At 41.5% G+C, this 20,497-nt stretch overlaps 1 protein-coding gene across 1 annotated transcript; it reads left to right on the top strand.

Annotated features, from left to right (window-relative positions):
* The first annotated feature begins 4,197 nt into the window (after positions 1-4,197).
* Positions 4,198-13,934, top strand: LOC138285546 (putative methyltransferase DDB_G0268948). The gene is made up of 7 exons (XM_069225617.1): positions 4,198-4,348; positions 5,483-5,611; positions 7,095-7,255; positions 9,208-9,421; positions 10,593-10,693; positions 11,267-11,404; positions 13,024-13,934. Exons 1-7 carry the CDS (start codon positions 4,274-4,276, stop codon positions 13,112-13,114), a joined length of 909 nt encoding a protein of 302 aa, XP_069081718.1. The 5' UTR covers positions 4,198-4,273; the 3' UTR covers positions 13,115-13,934.
* Positions 13,935-20,497: the final 6,563 nt, after the last annotated feature.

Here is a 20,497-nt window from a genome sequence, read left to right as displayed (position 1 = left end):
AGCTTGATATTGTGGGCCAGATTTAAGAAGGCCCGAGTGCCACCTTGGGACACATTTGCGTATTTTTTTTTTACGCTAATGTGGCATTAGGTTGGCTAAAATGCCATGCCATTTTTACAAAATGGCGCAATATGAGCATTGCCCCACTTTGTAAACCCCTGCGTCATATTATGCCTGCACCAGGCATAATGTATGCAAGGGGAGTTTTTCTGTATTAGAAGGCCCAGAAAAATGGCACAGTGGAATCTGTGAGATTCCACTGCGCCATTACTAGCGTAATTTTTAAAGCCTGCTAAAACAGGCATTAAAATGAGGCTCCTATTGTTTTCAATGGGCCTCCCTTCACTTTAGAGGTTTAGAGTCAATATTATTGGCAATAATCCTGCAAATCGCCAAATTAGCGTCAACATTTTTTACGCTAGTTCCATAACTTGCATTCGCCATATCATAAATACGGCGCACACATGGTGGCGTTAGGGGTCACAATGGGGTACAAGAAAAGTGGCGCTTCATGACATGATGCGCCACTTTTCATAAACTTGCCCCTTTGTTTCTCTATGTCTGGCACCTCTGCTTCACTGACTAAGAGCAAAATAAATAAATAAATAAATAAAACAATCAAAGATTTCCAAAAGCAACCACAAACACACCTGCTCCAAAAAAGACATTTGAGCAGGTAAGCGCAACCTAGGTGCACAAATGGCAGCAGTTACAAATGAATGTGTATTTGCAATTCACAAAATATAAATTTGCAAACATAAATGTATTTATTTACAAATACTGCTACTCCTTATGTGGGAGTAAATCTGCTTTTCGCAGAAGGGGTTGGTTTGGACGGTGGGAATGCACAAACATCCTTGTGTGGCACATTTCCATCCTGGATATGATAGAAGATTTACTCTTGTCAAAGGTAGAAGTAAATCTACATCCAGGCTGACAATGGGATGGGGATATTATAAAATTGGTAGTTATTTCAGGAGAAGTGCTTTCTTCCTGGGAACATTTTTCGGCCATGGACAAACAAAGAAACGTTACCATGTAAAAATGCCCTTTTGCTAAGCATTCACACAAAATCACCATGTAAGTTTCGGAATATGTAAATGTTTATGCATGATATACGCCTTGTCTGTTTCGACGTCCAGTGGGTGCTACTGAACATTACTTAGAATACGAAAACGTGCATAAGTATTCCAAACGTGGATTTAAACCTTTGTGTAAATATATAAAAATGACGAGAGAATGTGGCCCCAATGTTTACCTCAAAGGATAATACTGGTAATTGGGCCCTCTGTTATATATAACAAAAGCTAGCGTGTAAAGTCATAAATGTTTTCAGGGTCGAAACCTGGCCCAGGAAGTTGCTTGCTTTATGCACAACACACTTTAAGGTGCTCCAGTATCAACAGTAAATAAAGACCTGCTTTGAATGAAGTGTGTCATTTAGAATCTGATCTACGTTTGTAACAATTATTTTCTCAGAGAAGAAGTCTTGACCAGTCTGCTTTGCTATACCTGAAAAGTCAAATGCTCAAAGAGAGTACCTTGATTAACCAACTAAGAGCATCAGTCACTAGGACACTGGTGACAACTGACAGTACCCATTACAAATACTACTCAGGGACTCTCCCAGGACCCAAAACGAAGGCCTCACAGTGGCCTAGAGCCTGGGTGATCTGGAAAACTACTTCAGCATGAGGGCTTAACCAGTTGGTTGTTTCTTCAATCCTCTGCTTTGGTGCAACATTCCTCCCATCTTCAATGTGGAAGTAAAAAATCCTCTTTAATTGTTCCATGTCTTCATTACATCACTTTCTCTTCGTGTTTATCAAATTAATCGAAAATGGCTGCCAACATGTTAAAGTGTCAAAGCCAACTTGAAATGTGGTTGGCACATATCATACATGGCATCTTCTCATACAAGAATGAACTACGATAACTTTCTGTAGTCGATGCCTCTCTGCATCCTTTACTAGTGAGCAGACATAACTGGTACTTGGGACTTTGAGACTCGCTTTATTACGTGACTGTTTTCACTGCATCTGTTTGTATGAATTCATGGATGCTTATATAGTCAGCAAGTATATAAAGAGCAATGGAGCACTGTACAATAGTAGAGGTCAAGTAAACCTGGCTTACAGTTCTTCCGTGATGGGCACACAGTAGATCTGCTTATGGATAAGTTGTTTCGTGAAAAGGAGAGTTTTCAGCTTCTTCCAGAAGTGGAGGAGTGAAGCTAATTGTCGGATCTATGCTGTGACGAAATTCCAGAGTTCTGGTGTGTAGCATGGAGGGAGCTATCTCCTGATCTTTTCTTTCTTTGCTTGAAGCCTGGACATGCCATGGCTTATTATGATGGTGGTGTGCACCATCAGAGATATTACCTGCCAGAAGCATGGAGTTTTGTATGTGCAGCAGTTCTTGAAAGTGATTCAGGTTTGCAGGGGGAGACAGTGCAGTTATGTGGTAATCTAGTTATACTTTCTCATTCTCCTTGTTAGTTTTGCTGCTGTGCGGCAGACACTACTCAGTGGTGTGATGAAAGATTGATTTGTCAAGAGGTACTCCTATGAGCAGCTGGTGTAAACCCACACAATATCCAATACCTTTTTTTCACTCAGGAATGTAATCTCACTCCTATGCTGCCATTACTGTCAGTAACTAACAGACCATTTTCTAGAGCAGCACTTCTTATCCTGTGTTCTGGGGACCCCTGGGGTCTGTAAAGCCTACTCAAGTGGTTCAATATGACTTATAAAATCAAATATTCAAAGAACAAAGCTTTGTATATAAATAAAGAAGCACAATGTGCAATTGAACATTTTAGGTCATTCTATAAATGCAGGGAATTTGAAATTGGAGACTAAATTAAGGTATTGCTCTCAGATTGATTTGTGGGAGCAGTGCAGGTGCATCAAATAGAATATAGTATCAATGATAGGTGGATTCAGTTACATTTAGAAAAGCCTGAAATATTTTTGTGAATTTATTAAAGGATTTTGTTATTTGTGTATTTTTTTATGAATGTTTGTTTGTTCCTGTATTTTTGTGCACGGTTTTGAGGTTCAAATCATCAAAATTGTAAACGGGGGTGGGAGGGGACTCGGTTTCCATTAATTATTCAGTGGGGTCCACAAAAGTCAAAAGGTTAAGAACCACTACTCTAGAGCTGACTAACTGCTTGCTGATGTCTAGAACATATTACTAACGCACTGAGGTCCCAAGGAGCTGAAAAAGTGTGCACTATTTAAGTTAAAACCGCTCCTCCTAGAACAAGCAATATTCACAGCGGAATAGGATTAGGATTGGTTGTTATCTTTACCATCATGAAAATACGTGTTAAATTGGCTGCAACATGTATTATTTCATTAATTTATTGTCATGAAATGAAATGATCTTCTGCAATGATGACTTTCACTTCTTTTAAAATCTAGCACCTCAATACATTTGCAACATCATCATTATATATATACAGAGATGGTCATTAATAAAGACAAAAAGGGCCTCATTTACAAGGCCTTTGTGCCACGGTTGTGTCATTTTTTTAATGCAACAGTAGCGCAAGCAGTGCTCTACACTGCTCCAGATTTACAAACGGATGCATTGGGCCCAATGCGTCGTTTTGTAAAGCCTTATATTTCACTGCGTTATTCTGCAACTTCAGTGAGTCAGAATTTTACTGCCAGCTCGGAGCAGGCGTAAAACTGACACATGGCTTTTCTCAATAGGGGCCTCCTGGTATTGCTGGAGTAGCATCATTTATTTTACACTAGTCCAGCAATGTGTGAGTTTAGCACCACAGATGCGTCAGAATTCCTGATGCATCTGGGAAAACGTGCGTCATGGAGTTCTGGATTGTAAATACAGTGCATCCATTGCATCGTTAGGGGGTCGCAGGGCAGCGCAAGAAAATCTGACGTATCTAAAGCGAATGCACCAGATTCTTGTAAATTAGCCCAAAGTGTCTTACCAAAAGTCTATGCAAAGCATGTCACAGAAGTAAATTAGGAATAAAAGTTAACGTGGGCTGTTTTTCCTTGTCAGGATTCCTGGCATCATGTTGGGAAAACCCTAGTTTGAGGGCCTGTCTTCCTGGCTGGCTGCCTGATGCTGATCTGCCCGGAACCATTGGGCGCCCACACCCAAGCAATCCCACTCTTTCCGCGGCCCGCCCTTCTTTCCCTTACACATATATGCCTGCAGGAGCAGCAGGTATAGCACGGTCTCACCTTCTAGTGCCTGCAAGACACTGCTTGAAGCACCATCTCTCCTCAGAATGCAGAATTTGGGCTCCGAGATCCGAGCACATCCAGATCGCTTCTTCCCGCAACCCGAAAGCTATGTACCAAAGGTAAGTTGTGCTTAGCATGCTGGAAGAACTAATAGCATAATAGTGATAATTCATATCATGTACTGAGCAAAACCTATTGCTGTGTCATAGCTCCTTTTTTGTGCAGCAAACAGTCCAAAACTATGCTCTCTTGTAGCAGGTACTTCAACAGTAGGTGATATTAGTAATTGCAATAGTACTCTTTTATTTTCACGTAAAGGGTGAAACTCTGATACATGTCATCTTATATGTTTATCAATAGTTTGCAATGATTTCACAGTGAAGCCTCAGTAAAAAATGTAACTGCAAATAATATCTATTAACTGATGAAAAACATCCAGGGGCACAGTTCGGTAACTTGTAGTTAGTGCTCTCTGTGTCTGAGCTGTGACATCTGCAGCCCGTGTGCTGAGTCGTCGATTTGTCAAATTAATGTATGCTGTGGTGTCCGCGCAATGGCAGCAAAAACAAACGCACATACCGCATTTGCATTAAACATTAAACTGCACCATGAGAGGGCTCAATGTTTTTCATATCATTGTAAACGGCGAAAAATTGCAGTCAAGCAGTAAGTCAATGTTCCCCAACGTAAAGTAATGAAAGAAAACGTTGTAACTATAAACCTCCCTATCTGATATCTTACCACTTTATGTAAACGGTGAGTGAGGGTAAAGCACCTTCTGTGCTGAAAAGAGCTCCCATTTTTCACCACAAAAGAGGGTCTGGTATCGTAGATGCCCTGGGGGAGGGGGCGGAGGGGGGTCTTACATGTGACTTTAGGAGTTTCCTTTCCCTGGGATGCTAATTCTATGGGTGGCTCCAAAGGCGTGATGTGATCAAATTTACCAACACTGAGATCACTCGAGTTTTGAATGATCTGCATCTTATCCAGAAGTAATTTTGTGAACCCAACATGAAGAGTTTCTGTAAGTTTGATTGACTTTTAGAATGGCCTCAGTAAGGCCTGTCAGGTCAGGAGTGATGCAACACTTTCTTGTAAATATGCCCCTCAGTCTGAAACCAGCAGGTCACATGTGGCATTCACAATGCGTGTTATTTATTACACTTTTATGTGAATTGTGAAATTGACATATTAGAGTATTTGTTTTAACTAGTAAAGTAGGGAAATATGACTTCTTATTTGAACCTTTGCAGGAGCAGGCTATTTCGAACCCAAGCATCCACTCACACAAGAGTGAAGAACATGCACATCTCTACCGCAAGTTCCGGTTTGCCCCCTCGCCGGAGATTCCTGAAATGGTCTACAATTATCTCAAGGAAAAGGTGAGATGAGGATGAGTTGTAAAGGGCAGATGAGGGAAATCGGGAGGAGACAGAGGCAACAGAAATAGATGGGAATCTTCACATTTGCCTGTGGGGCAGTCCAATACATTTATATTTTCAGACATTAAAATGATAGGAGCACAGCACTTCCTGGGACTCCCAAACTGCAAACCACGTCACCTTTCTTTCCCAAAACAGACTCCACAGGCACCACATTGCTACTAGTGTGTCCCTCCCAAACCCCTGTTTAAACATTCCTACCTCTTCCAATTTACTAACAATAATTCCACATTTTTCGTACGCATATCATCGGTGTCCTTTATCTATTATCACATGTTTGCATACCTTCGTGCGGGGGCATCCCCTCACTTATAGCAGAGGAGGGTCGCCCCACTGCTGAAAGGCTACAGAAAGCAGAAAAATGAAATAATAATAAAACTATTTTATTAGCATTTTATTTTTCACTTATCCAGTCTGCCAGTCTAGGGTAGGGCCATACTCTGCGTCAGCATCAGGTAGGATGAGTGGTAGGTGCACTCTAAGTGTGCAAGTTGCTTTGGCCAGTCGTCTAAGGCCGCCAAACCGACATGCGCACTTAGAACTCTTCACCCGAGCTGTGTTGCACAGCCGGGTGGAGAATCAGCGCAGGTTCCCAGTCTACAACTGAGTGGCATTTCAGCCCGCTCAAACCAATCCCAGTTATTCTCTCATACTCAGTAACAGCATGGGAGAAGCATCTGGATTGGGTAGCGCACTGAGGCGGCGAGGAACACCGTGGCTGCATCTGGCAGCAGCAGGTAAGTGTTTTTTTTAAAAATTATTATTCCCCCCGCACGCTGCCCCACTAAGCATTATTGGCTGCAGCTGCCGCTGCCTGTGTGGATATTTCCGCCCAGAAAAGACACAGAAGCGCAGGTCTCGTGACATAGGGTTGTAATTTGCATTTTGATAATATATGAGGAGTACCACTGTAGTATGACTTGGCGTTCTACAAAATGCATGGTGGAGAAGTGTGGCTCAATGGTTAGAGCAGCAGACCCTGATGCAGAGGTGTGGCCTGGGACCAGGGTTCAATTCCTGCCTTGGTGGGTCTTGGGCTCAATTTCCTCAGACCTGATAACTCTCGCGTCGGTGCCAATCTAATCATGGGGTCCCACTCCGTAACTCTGGGCAATAGCTTGCTTAATCTCCACAACAGCCCCAACAGTGCTAGGGATGCCTGGCTCCCCCTTGGGGGTGCCCAGAAGTGGGCACTTCACAGGGAAAGCCAGAAAGGGTTCCACAGCGGTATGTGTAAAAGTGCCAAGATTCCCTCAGGGTAAAAGAGTGCTATACAAGTATGAAGTTTACAGTTTACTTTGTGAATTGGCCCTAAGTTAGGAAGCATTTAGTGTCTGTATAACTTTCACAGCAGCGTCATTGAGTTGAACAGCAATCAAAAAGGAAACCACCTTGATGCAGTATTCTGTTTTTCCATCTATAGAGACAGCCTCCCTTTGCTCTTGTGGCTGATGTCGGCTGCGGATCAGGACAGAGCACAAGAGGCCTGGCACCATACTTTGAGAAAGTGATTGGAGTAGATGTAAGTGAAGCTCAGATCTCAGAAGCAAAACAAAACACCCTGGACTCCAACATTTCCTACTGGTAGGTCTAATCTTTTGATGGAATCAGCAAAGTACTATAAATGAGACTGTAAATAGCGATTTAGAGTAGGGCAGATTAAGGACGCCTTACAAGAAGTTGCAGAGGTCCTGTTCACCGTATTACAAGTGCATTGTTGTCCACGGCATTCTAAATACAGCAGACGGGGCGTCCGCTACTTTTTACTAAAAAAGATCTCAAGTTCTCTTACCGTACTACATGTACAGCTTAGAAATTCATCTCTCTCTCTTTCTCTCTCTCTCTCTCTCTCTCTCTCTCTATATATATATATATATAAATATATATATATGTAAAATGAACACCCCCCTTCAACTTCATTACATCAATTCATTTAATGACATGTAAAAATGTTGAACTCTATGTTTCTTACAAGAAAATGTATTTTACTGTGATAAAGAAAGCATTTTTCATGTCACGTCTGGCCACTCGAGTTTTCTTGTCCTTGCATGGCAATGGGAATGGCAGTAGGTCAGGATGGGTGTATTCTTGCAGATCATTATTTCTATCCACTACCTTTTTCCCATGTTTCCAGAGCCAGTACAGGCCTCAAACTTCTCTGTCTCCAAGAAGCAGCCTGCAGGCCTCCCGGGGTATTAACCAATGCCAGACACCTGCACACGTCTGTGAGCGCTTTCAGGGCTTCAGTGATATCATATTCTGAATGCACACCTGGAGTCACTAAAGCACAGTTTCTCTCTGCACACTACCAAATGACTTCGGCCAGTGCTACACCACGAACTGTCATGAGGTTTCACTGTTGCACAGTATATGGTGACACTGCAGTCATCCTCTGGGCCTCTTCATCCTCACCTAGTGGCTCACCCAAAGCAATATGATGACTATCCAAAATGTGCAATGACTGCCAAGTATCTTCCTAATTCATCAGTCAGGAGCTATGGGAGCGCATGGGGTAAGGTTATAGATAACGCTAATGGCGGTGGTCGTGTGCAGCACATCAAAGTTAAATTAATTTTTAAAGAACGGACATGCTTACATTTGTATTGCAGAGCTGGTCGGGGCACGTTCTATTTATATTTATATTTATAGGTATATTTTATTTATATAGAATGTGTACCCATCATATTTGAAATACTAATTTAACTTTAATTCAAATACGTAAACATAAAGAAAAATATCCATACCTTGATGAGGTGGTCCTCCCAACTCATGCTGCAAGGCGAAGCTGTGCATGCTGGCAGTATCATCCCAGCAAATCCAAGCACTGCTGTCATGCTGTTTTTAATACCATCAGCATAAGTGCAGTGCCAGGATTGGCTGTGTCAGGGAAACAAGGCGCTCTGTTGGAGAGGGATGGGGCTGTGTCTTCCCGCTCCCATGCAGCATTCATTATGGAAGCCAGAACTGTGCATGTCATGCTGGCCACCGCAAACAACACAGCCAATCTGACATGCGCAGTTCTGGCTTCCATAATCCACACTACATGGGAGCTAATGACACAGCCACGGTCAACCCACGCCACATGCTCCATAGCCCCGCCCCTACCGTACAGGAACGAAATGCATCACGATATAAAGTCTGTCAGGGGCGCAGCTGCTCACAGTAGGGTGTCAACTCCCCTATGCTCCTATGGATCAGCCACCCTCTTGGATAACACCATGATAGAATTACCATCACTTTCTTGCCCTAAGCTTTCATTTTACAATGTAATTAATTCTGGGAGATGTAGACCTGGTTCCACATAATTGAATGAATTAAGCTAAATGTCTGCATTACAATGGTATACAGAACAATTACTGGATTGTACAATGTGATTTGGTGACATGAACTTGTCTTGTAACCTTGTGCTGGAGATATCAGTATCTCTATCAGCTTCAACAGAGAGGAGAGCCACAAAATGAGTCTTTTTATGCTATAAATAATGATGGATGTAAACGCTCGTGTTCACATTCAGAGCTTCTCACCTCTTTTTACAGCATCTCCACAGCAGACCAGCTGCCGTTTGAAGATGGGTCTGTGGATTTGGTCACCTCTACGACAGCGGTCCACTGGTTCAACTTCGAGAAGTTCATGAAGGAGGCGGATCGTGTCCTCAAACCCAATGGCTGCCTAGCTTTGCACACCCTGTCAGGGTACATTCCACTGCACTATAAGGACCGATCAGAGCGTATATCTGCCGTCTTCAAGGAGGTGAGGACTGGAAAATAACTTATTCTGGCTTTACAATTTACAAAAATATAGGACAGGGTTTGAGGCGAAGGATTCTGAACAAGTATTTCCATCTAATAACAGTACAGAATAAGTTCGCTTAACCATGTCACACCCTCAAGTGCACAACAATGCATTTATGCTGTGACAGAGTCCAGGAAACACTCCTTTTCTCAAGCCGGGTAATGGAGAACTGTTCATCCCAATGGAACAAAATAAACTGGCAAGCCCTTTGGCACATCCATCATACACGTACACCTACAAGGGTCACTTAAAGGCTTGGACACGTTTTATTTTTAATACTAGTATGAACTATTGCTACATAATATATTGACTCACCCAATCTTCATTACTGAAACACACCTACACACAAAGTCACCAAGTTAATGAAAATCCCAGTACCTTATAAAAATGACACCCAGATGGTAAACAGTAGAAGTGTACAATTAAACGGTAGTATATACTGATGATATATCATAGCATCGTGGCTCTCATGCTGACAGCAATCAAGATTTCTTAAGACCTGTCATAATGCAAACTGAAAAATAAAATGCAAATTTTTTAAACAAACTGTTTTCCATGTGAATCGGCTTTGGAGAGAATCCTCAGTGCTCTTTTCTTGGATTAAAGAAAATAACTATCTGTTCCTGCAGATCTGTCATCAGATTAAGCACATTTCTAGACTAAACAAGGCAATATGACAGATCATGCAGCCCAGTGCTCATATACTTTGTTATGACCCTAATTATGACCCAAGCATCACATGGATAGTTCATAGATGATCCTACTTTTTACAGTTCAACTTTTTTTAAAGTCAAAATAGGACCGATTGTTACCCACCACAATATTAATCTACTCCAAAATGCAAGTTAGTAGAAACTTTAAATTGAAATACCGTCTCAATGGCAGATGATCATCTTTACCAAACTGTTTGGAATGCTTGCATCTGCCTGCAACTTTTATTTTTAATTATGGAATGTAGTTTCAAATGTAAATTTATAAAATGCATGCTGTCTTCTTCCACACAGCGTGCACTGAAATGTTTTATAATAGTAAATGTGACAACTTGTTGGCTTGGAAGTCAAGAGAATGCTGGGGAAATGCAACACCATAAGGCTGCAGCGCACTGACTGCCTTGCTTTCTTCTCCACAGGCCATGGAGTTCCTCTTTCAGTATGCTCATGAATGCTTTATCCATGTTCGGAACAAATACCAGCTGATATATGAAGCTATACCATATACAGACAAAAAGAAGTAAGATAATATACATTGGATGCCCATGTATGTGTGTCTGAGTGTCCCTAGGTTCGTGCACGTCTGATTATGTATTTCTCTGTGGCAGCCACTGTGTTCTCCAGTTCATTCTAGGCAAAGCTGCTAGTGAGCATGTATGCTACAAATTTTCAGGACAGTAGTAGCCACAAAGGAACTGAACAGTGTAACAATATAGCCGTACAAGCTGTCTTTGAATGGCGCTCAAATGTGGGTACCATCTTGGATAGTATGGAGGCCATTTTTGAATGGTACTCAGTTACAGTAGTCATTTTATAACTTCCTGCCTGGCCTGTTTGTTTGTTTCCACTAAGAATAAAAAGATAGAGTACCCATTTTTAAATTACATAATGCAGGAATGTATACTTTTAATTCAACTGTTGATTATATAATACGTAAAAAAGTTTTGAAGAATATTAATTGTCTTGGCCAAACCTTGCTTTATGTCACTGAAAGTTTGTGCACCCCTTCCTCTTCAGTGGCACACCAACTGATTGGTGTTACTCTACTTTTACTGACTCAGATTGTAGCCTTATACGAGTCCTTTTCTTACAGAGATGATGACATTTCTGAGACATTTCCTATGACGGTGACAGAACTGATGGGTTTCCTTGAGTCTCTCTACATGTACCAGACCTACAAGGCTCTCGATCCAGAGGGAGCAAAAGAATTCCTGCCAAAAACACAAAAAAGGTAAGAAATAGAATATTCAAAAACGTTGTGCTTAGGTACTGGGTAGCAGTAGTTCAGAGACTTTAGAATAACAACCATAAAGTCGATTACCTTTGTTTTCACCACATATTTTTTACCCAAATACATCAGAATTTACCAATTGAAAATTTCTACGAAATAGACAAAAACTACCTTTGGTGCAACTTAACTTTCAGCAACAAAAGTTTTATGTTTTTGTTTGCGGTCAATTTTTAGATGGATACATGTACTTTAACATCTGAATTAATTGGTGGTATAGTTAGCCTGGCAAGCTATAAGCTAAATTGTCCATATGTCTGTTGGGGTTCTCTAAAAAAGCGATATTGTGAAACTCTCCACATTTGAAAAAATAAACAATCTGGTTGCCAGCTCTGCTTTAAAACACCTTTTTTAACCGGAACTACTATAAAAATCCCCTACAAGAATGAATACAAAACTGGACTTTAAATTGTTAACCCAAAATAAATTACTTTATACACTCCTACCACTCGCTTGCATGTGCACCGAACTTTACCAAGCCTCAAAAACCCACTCACTCATTCCCATAGTCTATTAGCGTTCTGAAATGTTACAAAGGCAAAGTGATGACACTATACAAACCAGCCCAAAAAAAAAAAAAAAAAGTTCGCACTTATGCATAAAAGAGACAGTGGTGCAGGAACCTTATTACGAGTGGAGATGCTGCTCAACAAAGTCTCTTCATTAAAGTCCCAGGGGATTTTTGACAGCTTTTATTCGATAATAAAATATGTTGCCAGAAGAAAAATCTTTGAAGGGGGCCCTTTATTGTTCATTCTCTATCTAAACTCCTTGAACTTTTGGGGGGTGCTGCATTACCTCCAGCACCCTAGTTCCAGTGCCCATGAAAAGAGACATGTTTCATGTGTTTGTTTTAGTGATTTCAAGTTGAACAATGCAGCGTGATACAGGCCAGTGCACACTACACGTGTGTGAAACTCAATTATTTGGTCTCTCCAATATTATGATTAGGGCTTATTGAATTATTTTTTTACACTTGTATGTCTGTATATATCCATATTTATTTTTTGCTAATTTGACTTGAATTTATTCATATTTACTTTGTGTTTTTGAAAAAAATAAGCTGCACCTGGTATATTTCTACTTTTGTTTAAGTGACGAGGTTAAAGTAGCACTTCAATGCTTAATGGGTTTAGTACTAAAAGAAGAGAAGTACGACGCATTACTCATATGCAATACACTTACAAAAAACATTAACATAGTAGTATAAATGCCTGCAGCTGTTTAATGCTTCATTAGAAAACCTTTTAAATTCCTCTGTCAGTCTGCAGAGCCCTTAGCATGGAAATCGGGACTGGCAGTGCTCAGAATAATGCAAAAGAAAACTTAGGGCCCCATTTAGAGTTTGGAAATGGATTAGTATGTCAACATGTGGTGTATATTTCATCCATGTTGGTCTATAGGCTATAATGCAGTTCTTATGCAGCAGATGTGATATCCGCCACATTTGTGATGGAGTGTCCCATCCGCCAAATTCTAAATAAGAGACTCATTTTATCCAAATTTGAAAACAAATAAACGTGTTTTTTTGTCTATAAATGTGGGCCCTTTTCTTATCACAGGATTCTGGAGACCTTGGGCGTCACTTCCATGGACACGACGGTGGACTTTGTAGCCGAGTACTACTGTGTGTTGGCCCGAAAGCCTGCATGAGGACCGGCATCACCTCCCTTTGTCTGGACTCTCATAATCCATCTCTTTGCAACCCGGAAGTCGATCCTCTCTGGTCTCTCGCTAAGACCTCGATAAGGTGCTGCTCTCTAGACGCGTGTAAATGAAAGCGCTAACCGGACGCAATGTACTTTTGTTTCTTAAGGCAGTAAAACAAGTTGCGGTGCTGCAGAGTACATAATTTCTGTTCGTTCTTGCTTAGATTGGTAGCTCCAAGAACACTTGATTTTTGAGTAAGCCAGATAAAGCTACCATCTCTGCAACATAAAATGTTGCTATGCCCGTCAATAAATCACCTAGGCCTCAAATCAAGATAAAAGTTGATCCACAGAAGGCATCTACATATCACTATCACTTACCGCTAAAGCTAAATAGAAGTAGGCCGATAAGTTGGTGTACGTGCTTCGATATGTGCTAGCATTCCTATGATTTAACGGACTGCAATGGTGGATAAAATATTGGGCTTGAAGTGGGCATCTGGGGTTCTGATCCCGCAGCCTCATAGCACACCACTGCCCTTGTGTAAATTGCTTTAGCTGTCCGTGCCCTGGTTGAACGAATTGTGATCACTGATTGAAAAGCATCAGCAGGCTGATATGGACCGCTATTCACATATAGCACCTTAACCCATTAGTTTCCAGAAAAATCTGCAGCGCTATGGCTCTCACAAAAGCAACTGAAAAGTTCCATATTATAGCTCCTCCTACTTTCAGTTCCCCGCGTGGCTCTGAGTATTGCTTTATGCACATAATGTCTTATATTTTTGTACAATTGTATATGAAATAAAATACTTGTGGACTTGTTTGTGTAATAAGGCCTTGTGTTTGTTCGTACTGTTCTTGTACCTGGCAAAACGAAACAAGCATTTGCAATGCAATGGGTCTCGAGCTTGCTCGAGCTACAGCTTTTAACATTGTAAATACCTAACTGGACTCTTCAGGCCACATTAATAGAAAATGAAAAGTAAAACAGGTGACACAAGCAAGCCTATTCAAAGCGCCACGGCTCTCATGAGCATGAGTGCAAAGGAAAGACACAAAAGGAAAAAGACGTTCGCTCACAGTCAAAAATATCAGCAAACGTGCAATTACCCATGCAACAGGGTCAGTGGCCAAGGCGGTAACAAAACTGCCCAAAGGAGGATCAAATGTAAAGCATTCACCAATTATAACAAAGGATTTTTGAAAGGCAAGCTCATGAACCAGTGATAGTGATGGGCGTGGTTAAAATCCAGCAGATAGATTACAACAGGCTCCCTCAAAGCAGGGGCGGAGCTATCAATAGTGCAGCAGATGCTGTGGCACTGGGGCCTTTGTGTAGGGAAGGGCCTCTGGCTCCCAATTTTGACTCTATTTTGCTATTGAAGTTTTCCCGTGGAAGTCATTTCCCTGGTAGCGGCTGTTTACCCAGCTGCTGGCTAAATAGTGAATTTTCTCTGCTGTTTACTTGGCTGCTGAGTAAATAGTGAATATTATTTACTATTTAGCTGGAGGCCTTGAAAATGAAAGGGAAGCATCACTATTTACCTGGCCTCTTTCTAAATAATAGAGATTCGCTGCTGTTTGGCTGGTGATCGTGCAGGTTGTAGAAAAACATCACTGTTTACCCACAGCTAGCTCAATGTTAGAGATTCTACACTGTTTGCCTGGCGGACATGCAAATAGCAGAAAAATTCAACTATTTACCCAGCTACTGGCTAAATAGTTGAGGTTATGCACTGTTCAACTGGTGGCTGTAAAAATAGCAGAAAAAGTCACTATATACTCGGGAGCTGGCTAAATAATAAAGATTCTGTTATGTTTTTTCAGCAGCTGTGCAAACAACAAGAAAACCTCACTATTTACATGGCCACTGGCTAAATAGCAGAGGTTTTGTACTATTTGGCCAGTAGTCAAGCAAACAAAAAAACTTCACTCATTACCCAGCTGCTGGCAAAACAACAGGCATGCACAATTAGGCCACGCAAATAGCAAATAAACCTAATTATGTATGTGGCTGCTTGTCAAATAGTATAAATTATATATTATTTGACCAGTAGCCTGGCAAGTACCAAATAAATTTCAATATTTACCTGGCAGCTGGCTAAGTGTCAGAAATGATGTGCTGTGTTGCTGGTGGCCTTGCAAATAAGTTGAAAAGATACTTAATTATTAATCTGGTGGCTGGCTAAATAGTAGATGGTATGCACAAAGTAGCCAGTAGCCAGTCAAATAGTAAAGGAACTTCACTGTTCACCCGACTGCTGTATAAACAGCATAAATTTAATTTTATTATACCTTATACAGACTTCAACCTGTTTTTTCGCCAGGTAGATCTGCAACAAGTAGTGAACACACTTGGCATCCATCTTTACACGAAAGTTCGGGTTTTGGTGTATTATTTCCTGCACAAAAAGTGGTCGCATATTCGGCACATATATTTTGTGAACAGAACAGTACTTTGAACCTATATACTTTTCAGTCAGTTTACAAGATACTGAATCACAGAGGGTTGCAGAACAATATGGCTAATCAATATTCATTATGCAGGTGCCAATTTGCGACCATTTGTGATTGCCTTTAATCACAGGGATGGTTGCCAGCAAGGGACAGTACACCACCTTCTCTATGACTGAATTAAAAAATGGAAAACATTTTTTTTCCAAAGCAGCCCATTCCTTATAGGAACCAGTGATGGTTTAAAAAATGTTTTGGGGTTTGGAAAACTTCTCCCCCCTGAGGCTGGCAGCATGCTTTCCAAACGGAAAGGGTCCTAAAGGGACACCTTCTCCTTTGCAAATTAGTTACCACCCCAACTCAGCGGTCATTAGCTCATTAATGGTTTGCGATAGCAATTGCAGTCACAAACTATCAATAAATTCCTTTCTGCATTGTAAAGAGGAGGGAGGGAGGAAACTCCTTTCATGAACCCTACTAACTGTAATTCAGAAACAATTGCAAAAGGTATTCTACGAGCTGAAAGAAGTTTCCAATTCATAAAAATTATTTTATATATAATGTAAGGAACTTTTGTGGATCCAAACCTTGCAATTTCACGACATGAAGCCCTAAGTGCTAAACTGATGCAAGCACTAACTTAGACGTCTAAAGGTTCCAAATGTTTGAATGTGTCCAAGTTATTTTCATAGACATGGCACAGAATGCCACTCCCTTACACCATGGTCTAAGACATAATGACTTGTAAGGGCCTTTATGGGGCTGTCAAATACTTAAAATCCTTGATATTTACCCTCAGAGGTGACTAATGAGAAAGATCTTTAGAACCTTTGCAACACTAGTTAAAACTGTTTACTTTTCTTCAACTATATACTCACTCTTACAAAGGCATGGGAGTGTACCAGGGGCAGATGTAGGAGTACCCAAATCCTCCATGTTAACAGAACACCTCTTTTCCTGCAGGAAATCAGTACATTCTTGAATTAGTAATTCTGGTTCAGTTCAATTGAACATATCAGACTAAAACACCTGAAATGCAAAATCAAAAACCAGAACTGGAAATAGTGTATCCCACTGACATAGAGCCATCTAATATTGAGGGTGATTTATTTTAAATCAAAATAGAAACAATTACATAGGGCTCCTCATGAAATGACTCAAACATTATAATTGAGAGGTTTCATTTAAATCTCTTGATAGAAGGAACAAAATCTATGAGCCTGATTTGGAGTTTCATGGATGGAGTTAACTCTGTCAGGATGAAGGAGGGCAATACATCCGCCATACTGATCTCCAAATTTAGAGTTGTCCACTGGCCTTCTGGAAAATTCCCTATATTGACAGGAACTGCTGTCATGATAGTTCGAGTCTATGCACAAAACGTTTGAAAGACAGTACCATTAGACATGATGGCCTTGCCAATAAATATTTTGAAAATGTTTTGTGTCTGAAAAACAAACTGACTGGATCATTATTTTGTCCTGTCCCTTACAGCCAGGTTTTACTCCAAATAGGATAAAAAAACTCTGATGGCTCTACTCTGTTGGGCTATCAGAGGAAATATTATAGTTGATTGAACTGAATGTCATTGGAATATATATTAAGTTTCACAGTAAATCAGAGAAAGACACGGGCATTAAAGACACAGAAAAAAAGAAACTCACAGACATTTTTATTAATTTACTTTATTACAACTAGTGTAAGAAATAAGACATTGAATGGACAGAGCCATTTTGTTACCTCCATTCTTTTGACCCGTTGATTGATAATTTCACAGTTTCACTTTAATACTAATTTTTCAGGCAGGGGATGTGGATCCACTATTGAGGTTTCAGAACTGATTTGGGGTGATTCTCTTTCAAATATATTTTTCTGGCAGAAGCTTAGACACAACGTTTGTGCTAGGGGATGGCAGAAGTATCCAAAAGAAGGACACAGTGAAGCATGAGATCTCAGCACCTGGTTGTCATCTGCTTTCCTACGGAGACCTCAGGCACAGACAAAAGAGCAGCCCTGGTTACTAACGTTGACACCTCAGAGAAATCTCTTTATCTACCGCATACTCTTGAGCTCTCTTTTGCTGGCTGCCATAACCCTTTTACCTCTTTGTTAGCCATTAACCATTTTTCCTGACGTCAGCCATCTGAGTTTCTCAAACCCTTTCTGCAATCCTTCACAGACTACACTCATTCTCATCCATCCACTTTTAAACTCCTCTACCAAGCTTCAATCCCTATGCCTTCCTAACCCTTGCCTTCTAGGAACTGCTTCTGGCTCATCCTCGTATTTGCCCTTCCTGGGCCACCTAATCTTGTAATATTGATCCTCACCTGGATCTTTTTGGTCTGTTGAGTATTTATCCACCTAGCCCAGTTGTCCTGGTTCACTTAGGGCTGGAACTGCTACTCTTCCTGATTTAGTTTCTCCTGATTCACCTTTCCCCGGGCTTTGTGGTCCACCTGGTATTGCATCCACTGGTCCTGGTCCTCCTTATTAGGTCCTTTTGGGTTGGGCCTGGTCATTTTGGTTCTGGTCTGATTCTATTGGTCCTCATGGCTCTGTTTTTCTGGTTCCACTGATCCTCGCTAGCCAGTCCTAATCCTCCAGTTCCTTGCCCTCCTGCTTCACTAAAATGCCAAGTCCTGGTCCCCTTGGAGCTGACCTCTCAGGTCCTCCTAGGCCTGTTCTTGGTCCTGAGCCTTCTAGTCCACCTAATCCTCCCCCCAGCTGGCCCCTGGTCTTAACGGCCCTAGCCCACCTGCTCCTGACCAGAGTAGTTTTATGGGTCTTCTTCAACATGTCATGATACTCTTGGCCCTGGTCCTCCTGCTCGTTGTCATCATTGACTGGCTTGCCCACTCTGTAATCATCCTCTTTGTTCAGGTCATCCTATTCCTACACACCCGGTTTGGTCTTCATGGCTCCCATCATCCTGGCCCTTCCTTGTCCTGGTATACCAGGTCCTGATACTCCTTGGCCTCTGTAGCTTGAGCTTCCTTTTCCTTATTGTTGTCGCCCTCCATGCCCTGGTCCTATTAGCTCTTGTTCTTCTTGTTCTGGTTGCCTGGCCATCTGCTCTGACTCTTCACATCCTGCTCACCTAGTCTTCCTCATTCTTAGTCTGGTCTTCCTAGCAATGGTCTTCCTATTCCTAGTCCTCACCATCAGTGTTCACTTCCTGGTTTTGTGCCCACTAGACTTGATCCTTTTGTTTCTGGTCCTCCTTATTTGGGTCTTTGTATGCCTAATCCTCTTGGTTCTGACCTTCTTCACCATCCTGGTCTTTTCAGCCCCCCTTCGTCCAGTTATTTGTTTTACTCATCCTCTTGACCTTTGTTCATTTAGACCCCGGTCACCCTGATCCTTCTCATCCTTCTCATCTGATTCTTTACTGCATCAGTTGCTAGTCCCGCTGCTTTTCTCGTTTTACCTGGCCTCCTGTGTCCTGGCCCTCTTAAGCATTGTCCTCATAGCCCTTGTCTTCCTAGTTTGGATCAACCTTGCCCTCCTGTGCCTTGTACTATGGTGCTTCTGGCACTTCACTCAATGGTCTGGGCCTACATGGCCCTGGTTCTCTTTGTTTGAGTCCCTCTGAGCCTCTTCATTTCGGTCCTGGTCCTCCTGGAAATCCAGGTCCAGACACTTTAGTCTTCCTCCTGGCTCTAGCTGTTCTGGCCCTCCTGATCTTCCTCATCCTGGTCCTGCTACCCCCAGGTCCTGGTCTTTCTGCTCCGCTTGGTACTCAGGGGCCTGTCTCTATGGTTGTAGTCCCACTGGGACTCCTAGGCCTGTTCCTGGTCCTCTTGCTGCTAATCCTTCCAATTCTCCCTGCACTTTTCAAAAATGGTTCTGGGCCTACTGGTATTTCTGGTACTGGTTTCTTCCCAGTAAAATTTCACTTTTTTATTTCAACTATTAGTTTATTTGAGAAACTCCTGAGCAATCTACAAAACTGACCCACTGATGATTTCTGAATTTTGTCATTTTTCAGAACGGCCTAGGTTTCTGAGTTAATCCATGGGGTTCCCATTTATTTCACTCATAAATTGTAAGTATGTAGAAACCTAAAAAAATACTACTTACAAAATTGTACAAAGTGTGGTGAAAAAAATAATAGTTTCACTCTCTCTGACTGATTTCTAAAGCTGGGAAGAAGGTGATCTTAGCACGGCAAACATATTTGTAGCTAAACAAAAACACATGCACTCTTGCACAGAAATATTTCCCAATTAAAAAAATGACAGGCCTTCCATGGCAAATCATAAACCCTGGTAACCCTTATACTATCTGTTTTATAGAGAAAAGGGGCACCGACTAGGCCTGTACATAATTTGTGGGGAAAAAGTTAAGAAGGTTTAAGCGTGAACTGCACCAATTGCCAAAAAGGGCACATGACTGCACAATAGGGAACCCTAAACAATTAAGGGCGTCAAGCCCCTCAGATGAGACTGGTTATTCTCCTTAGCACCTATTATCTTTGATTTAAACACCTTGCAGAAAAATAAAGATGGGGGATGGGGCAAAATTATTTTGCTCAGGCTGGCAGAAACATGAAGAATCTATCACTGAACATATTAAACACATTGCAGATGAATGGTTACCACATGTCCACCTCCTTTTAGACTAGGTGGTGTTGTGGCCTTATCAAAAGGGCACCCAAACTAAAAGATTGTATGACAAGAATAGCAATTGCTTACTTAGCATTTGTTTTGGCAACCAGAGGGATGGCAGCTCATGCTGCCAACTGCTTGAGCTGGCCCAGGTTCTGCTGACCTCAATGACCATGAGGCGGTCTACCAGGAAAGAATAGCAGCTCTAAAGGGCACATGTGCATTGAGGCAAAATAAGCAAACAGACAGGTGGTGCAGATGAGAAGGTGCACATGAGCCTTTTTGACACACAAACAAACAGCAATTCAGGGGTGCGTGAA

This window comes from Pleurodeles waltl, chromosome 3_1 (assembly GCF_031143425.1).
Source record: "Pleurodeles waltl isolate 20211129_DDA chromosome 3_1, aPleWal1.hap1.20221129, whole genome shotgun sequence".
Lineage (NCBI taxonomy): Eukaryota > Metazoa > Chordata > Amphibia > Caudata > Salamandridae > Pleurodeles > Pleurodeles waltl.
Note: the sequence above shows the minus strand (reverse complement) of the source record. Positions and strands in the feature narration are given on the sequence as shown.

Excerpts from the sequence above, each read along its gene's own strand:
- LOC138285546 (XM_069225617.1), top strand. The coding sequence starts at position 4,274 with ATGCAGAATTTGGGCTCCGAGATCCGAGCACATCCAGATCGCTTCTTC. Across the intron at positions 10,694-11,266 it reads CCATATACAGACAAAAAGAA|AGATGATGACATTTCTGAGA; the intron begins GTAAGATAATAT and ends CTTTTCTTACAG. Across the intron at positions 11,405-13,023 it reads CTGCCAAAAACACAAAAAAG|GATTCTGGAGACCTTGGGCG; the intron begins GTAAGAAATAGA and ends TTCTTATCACAG.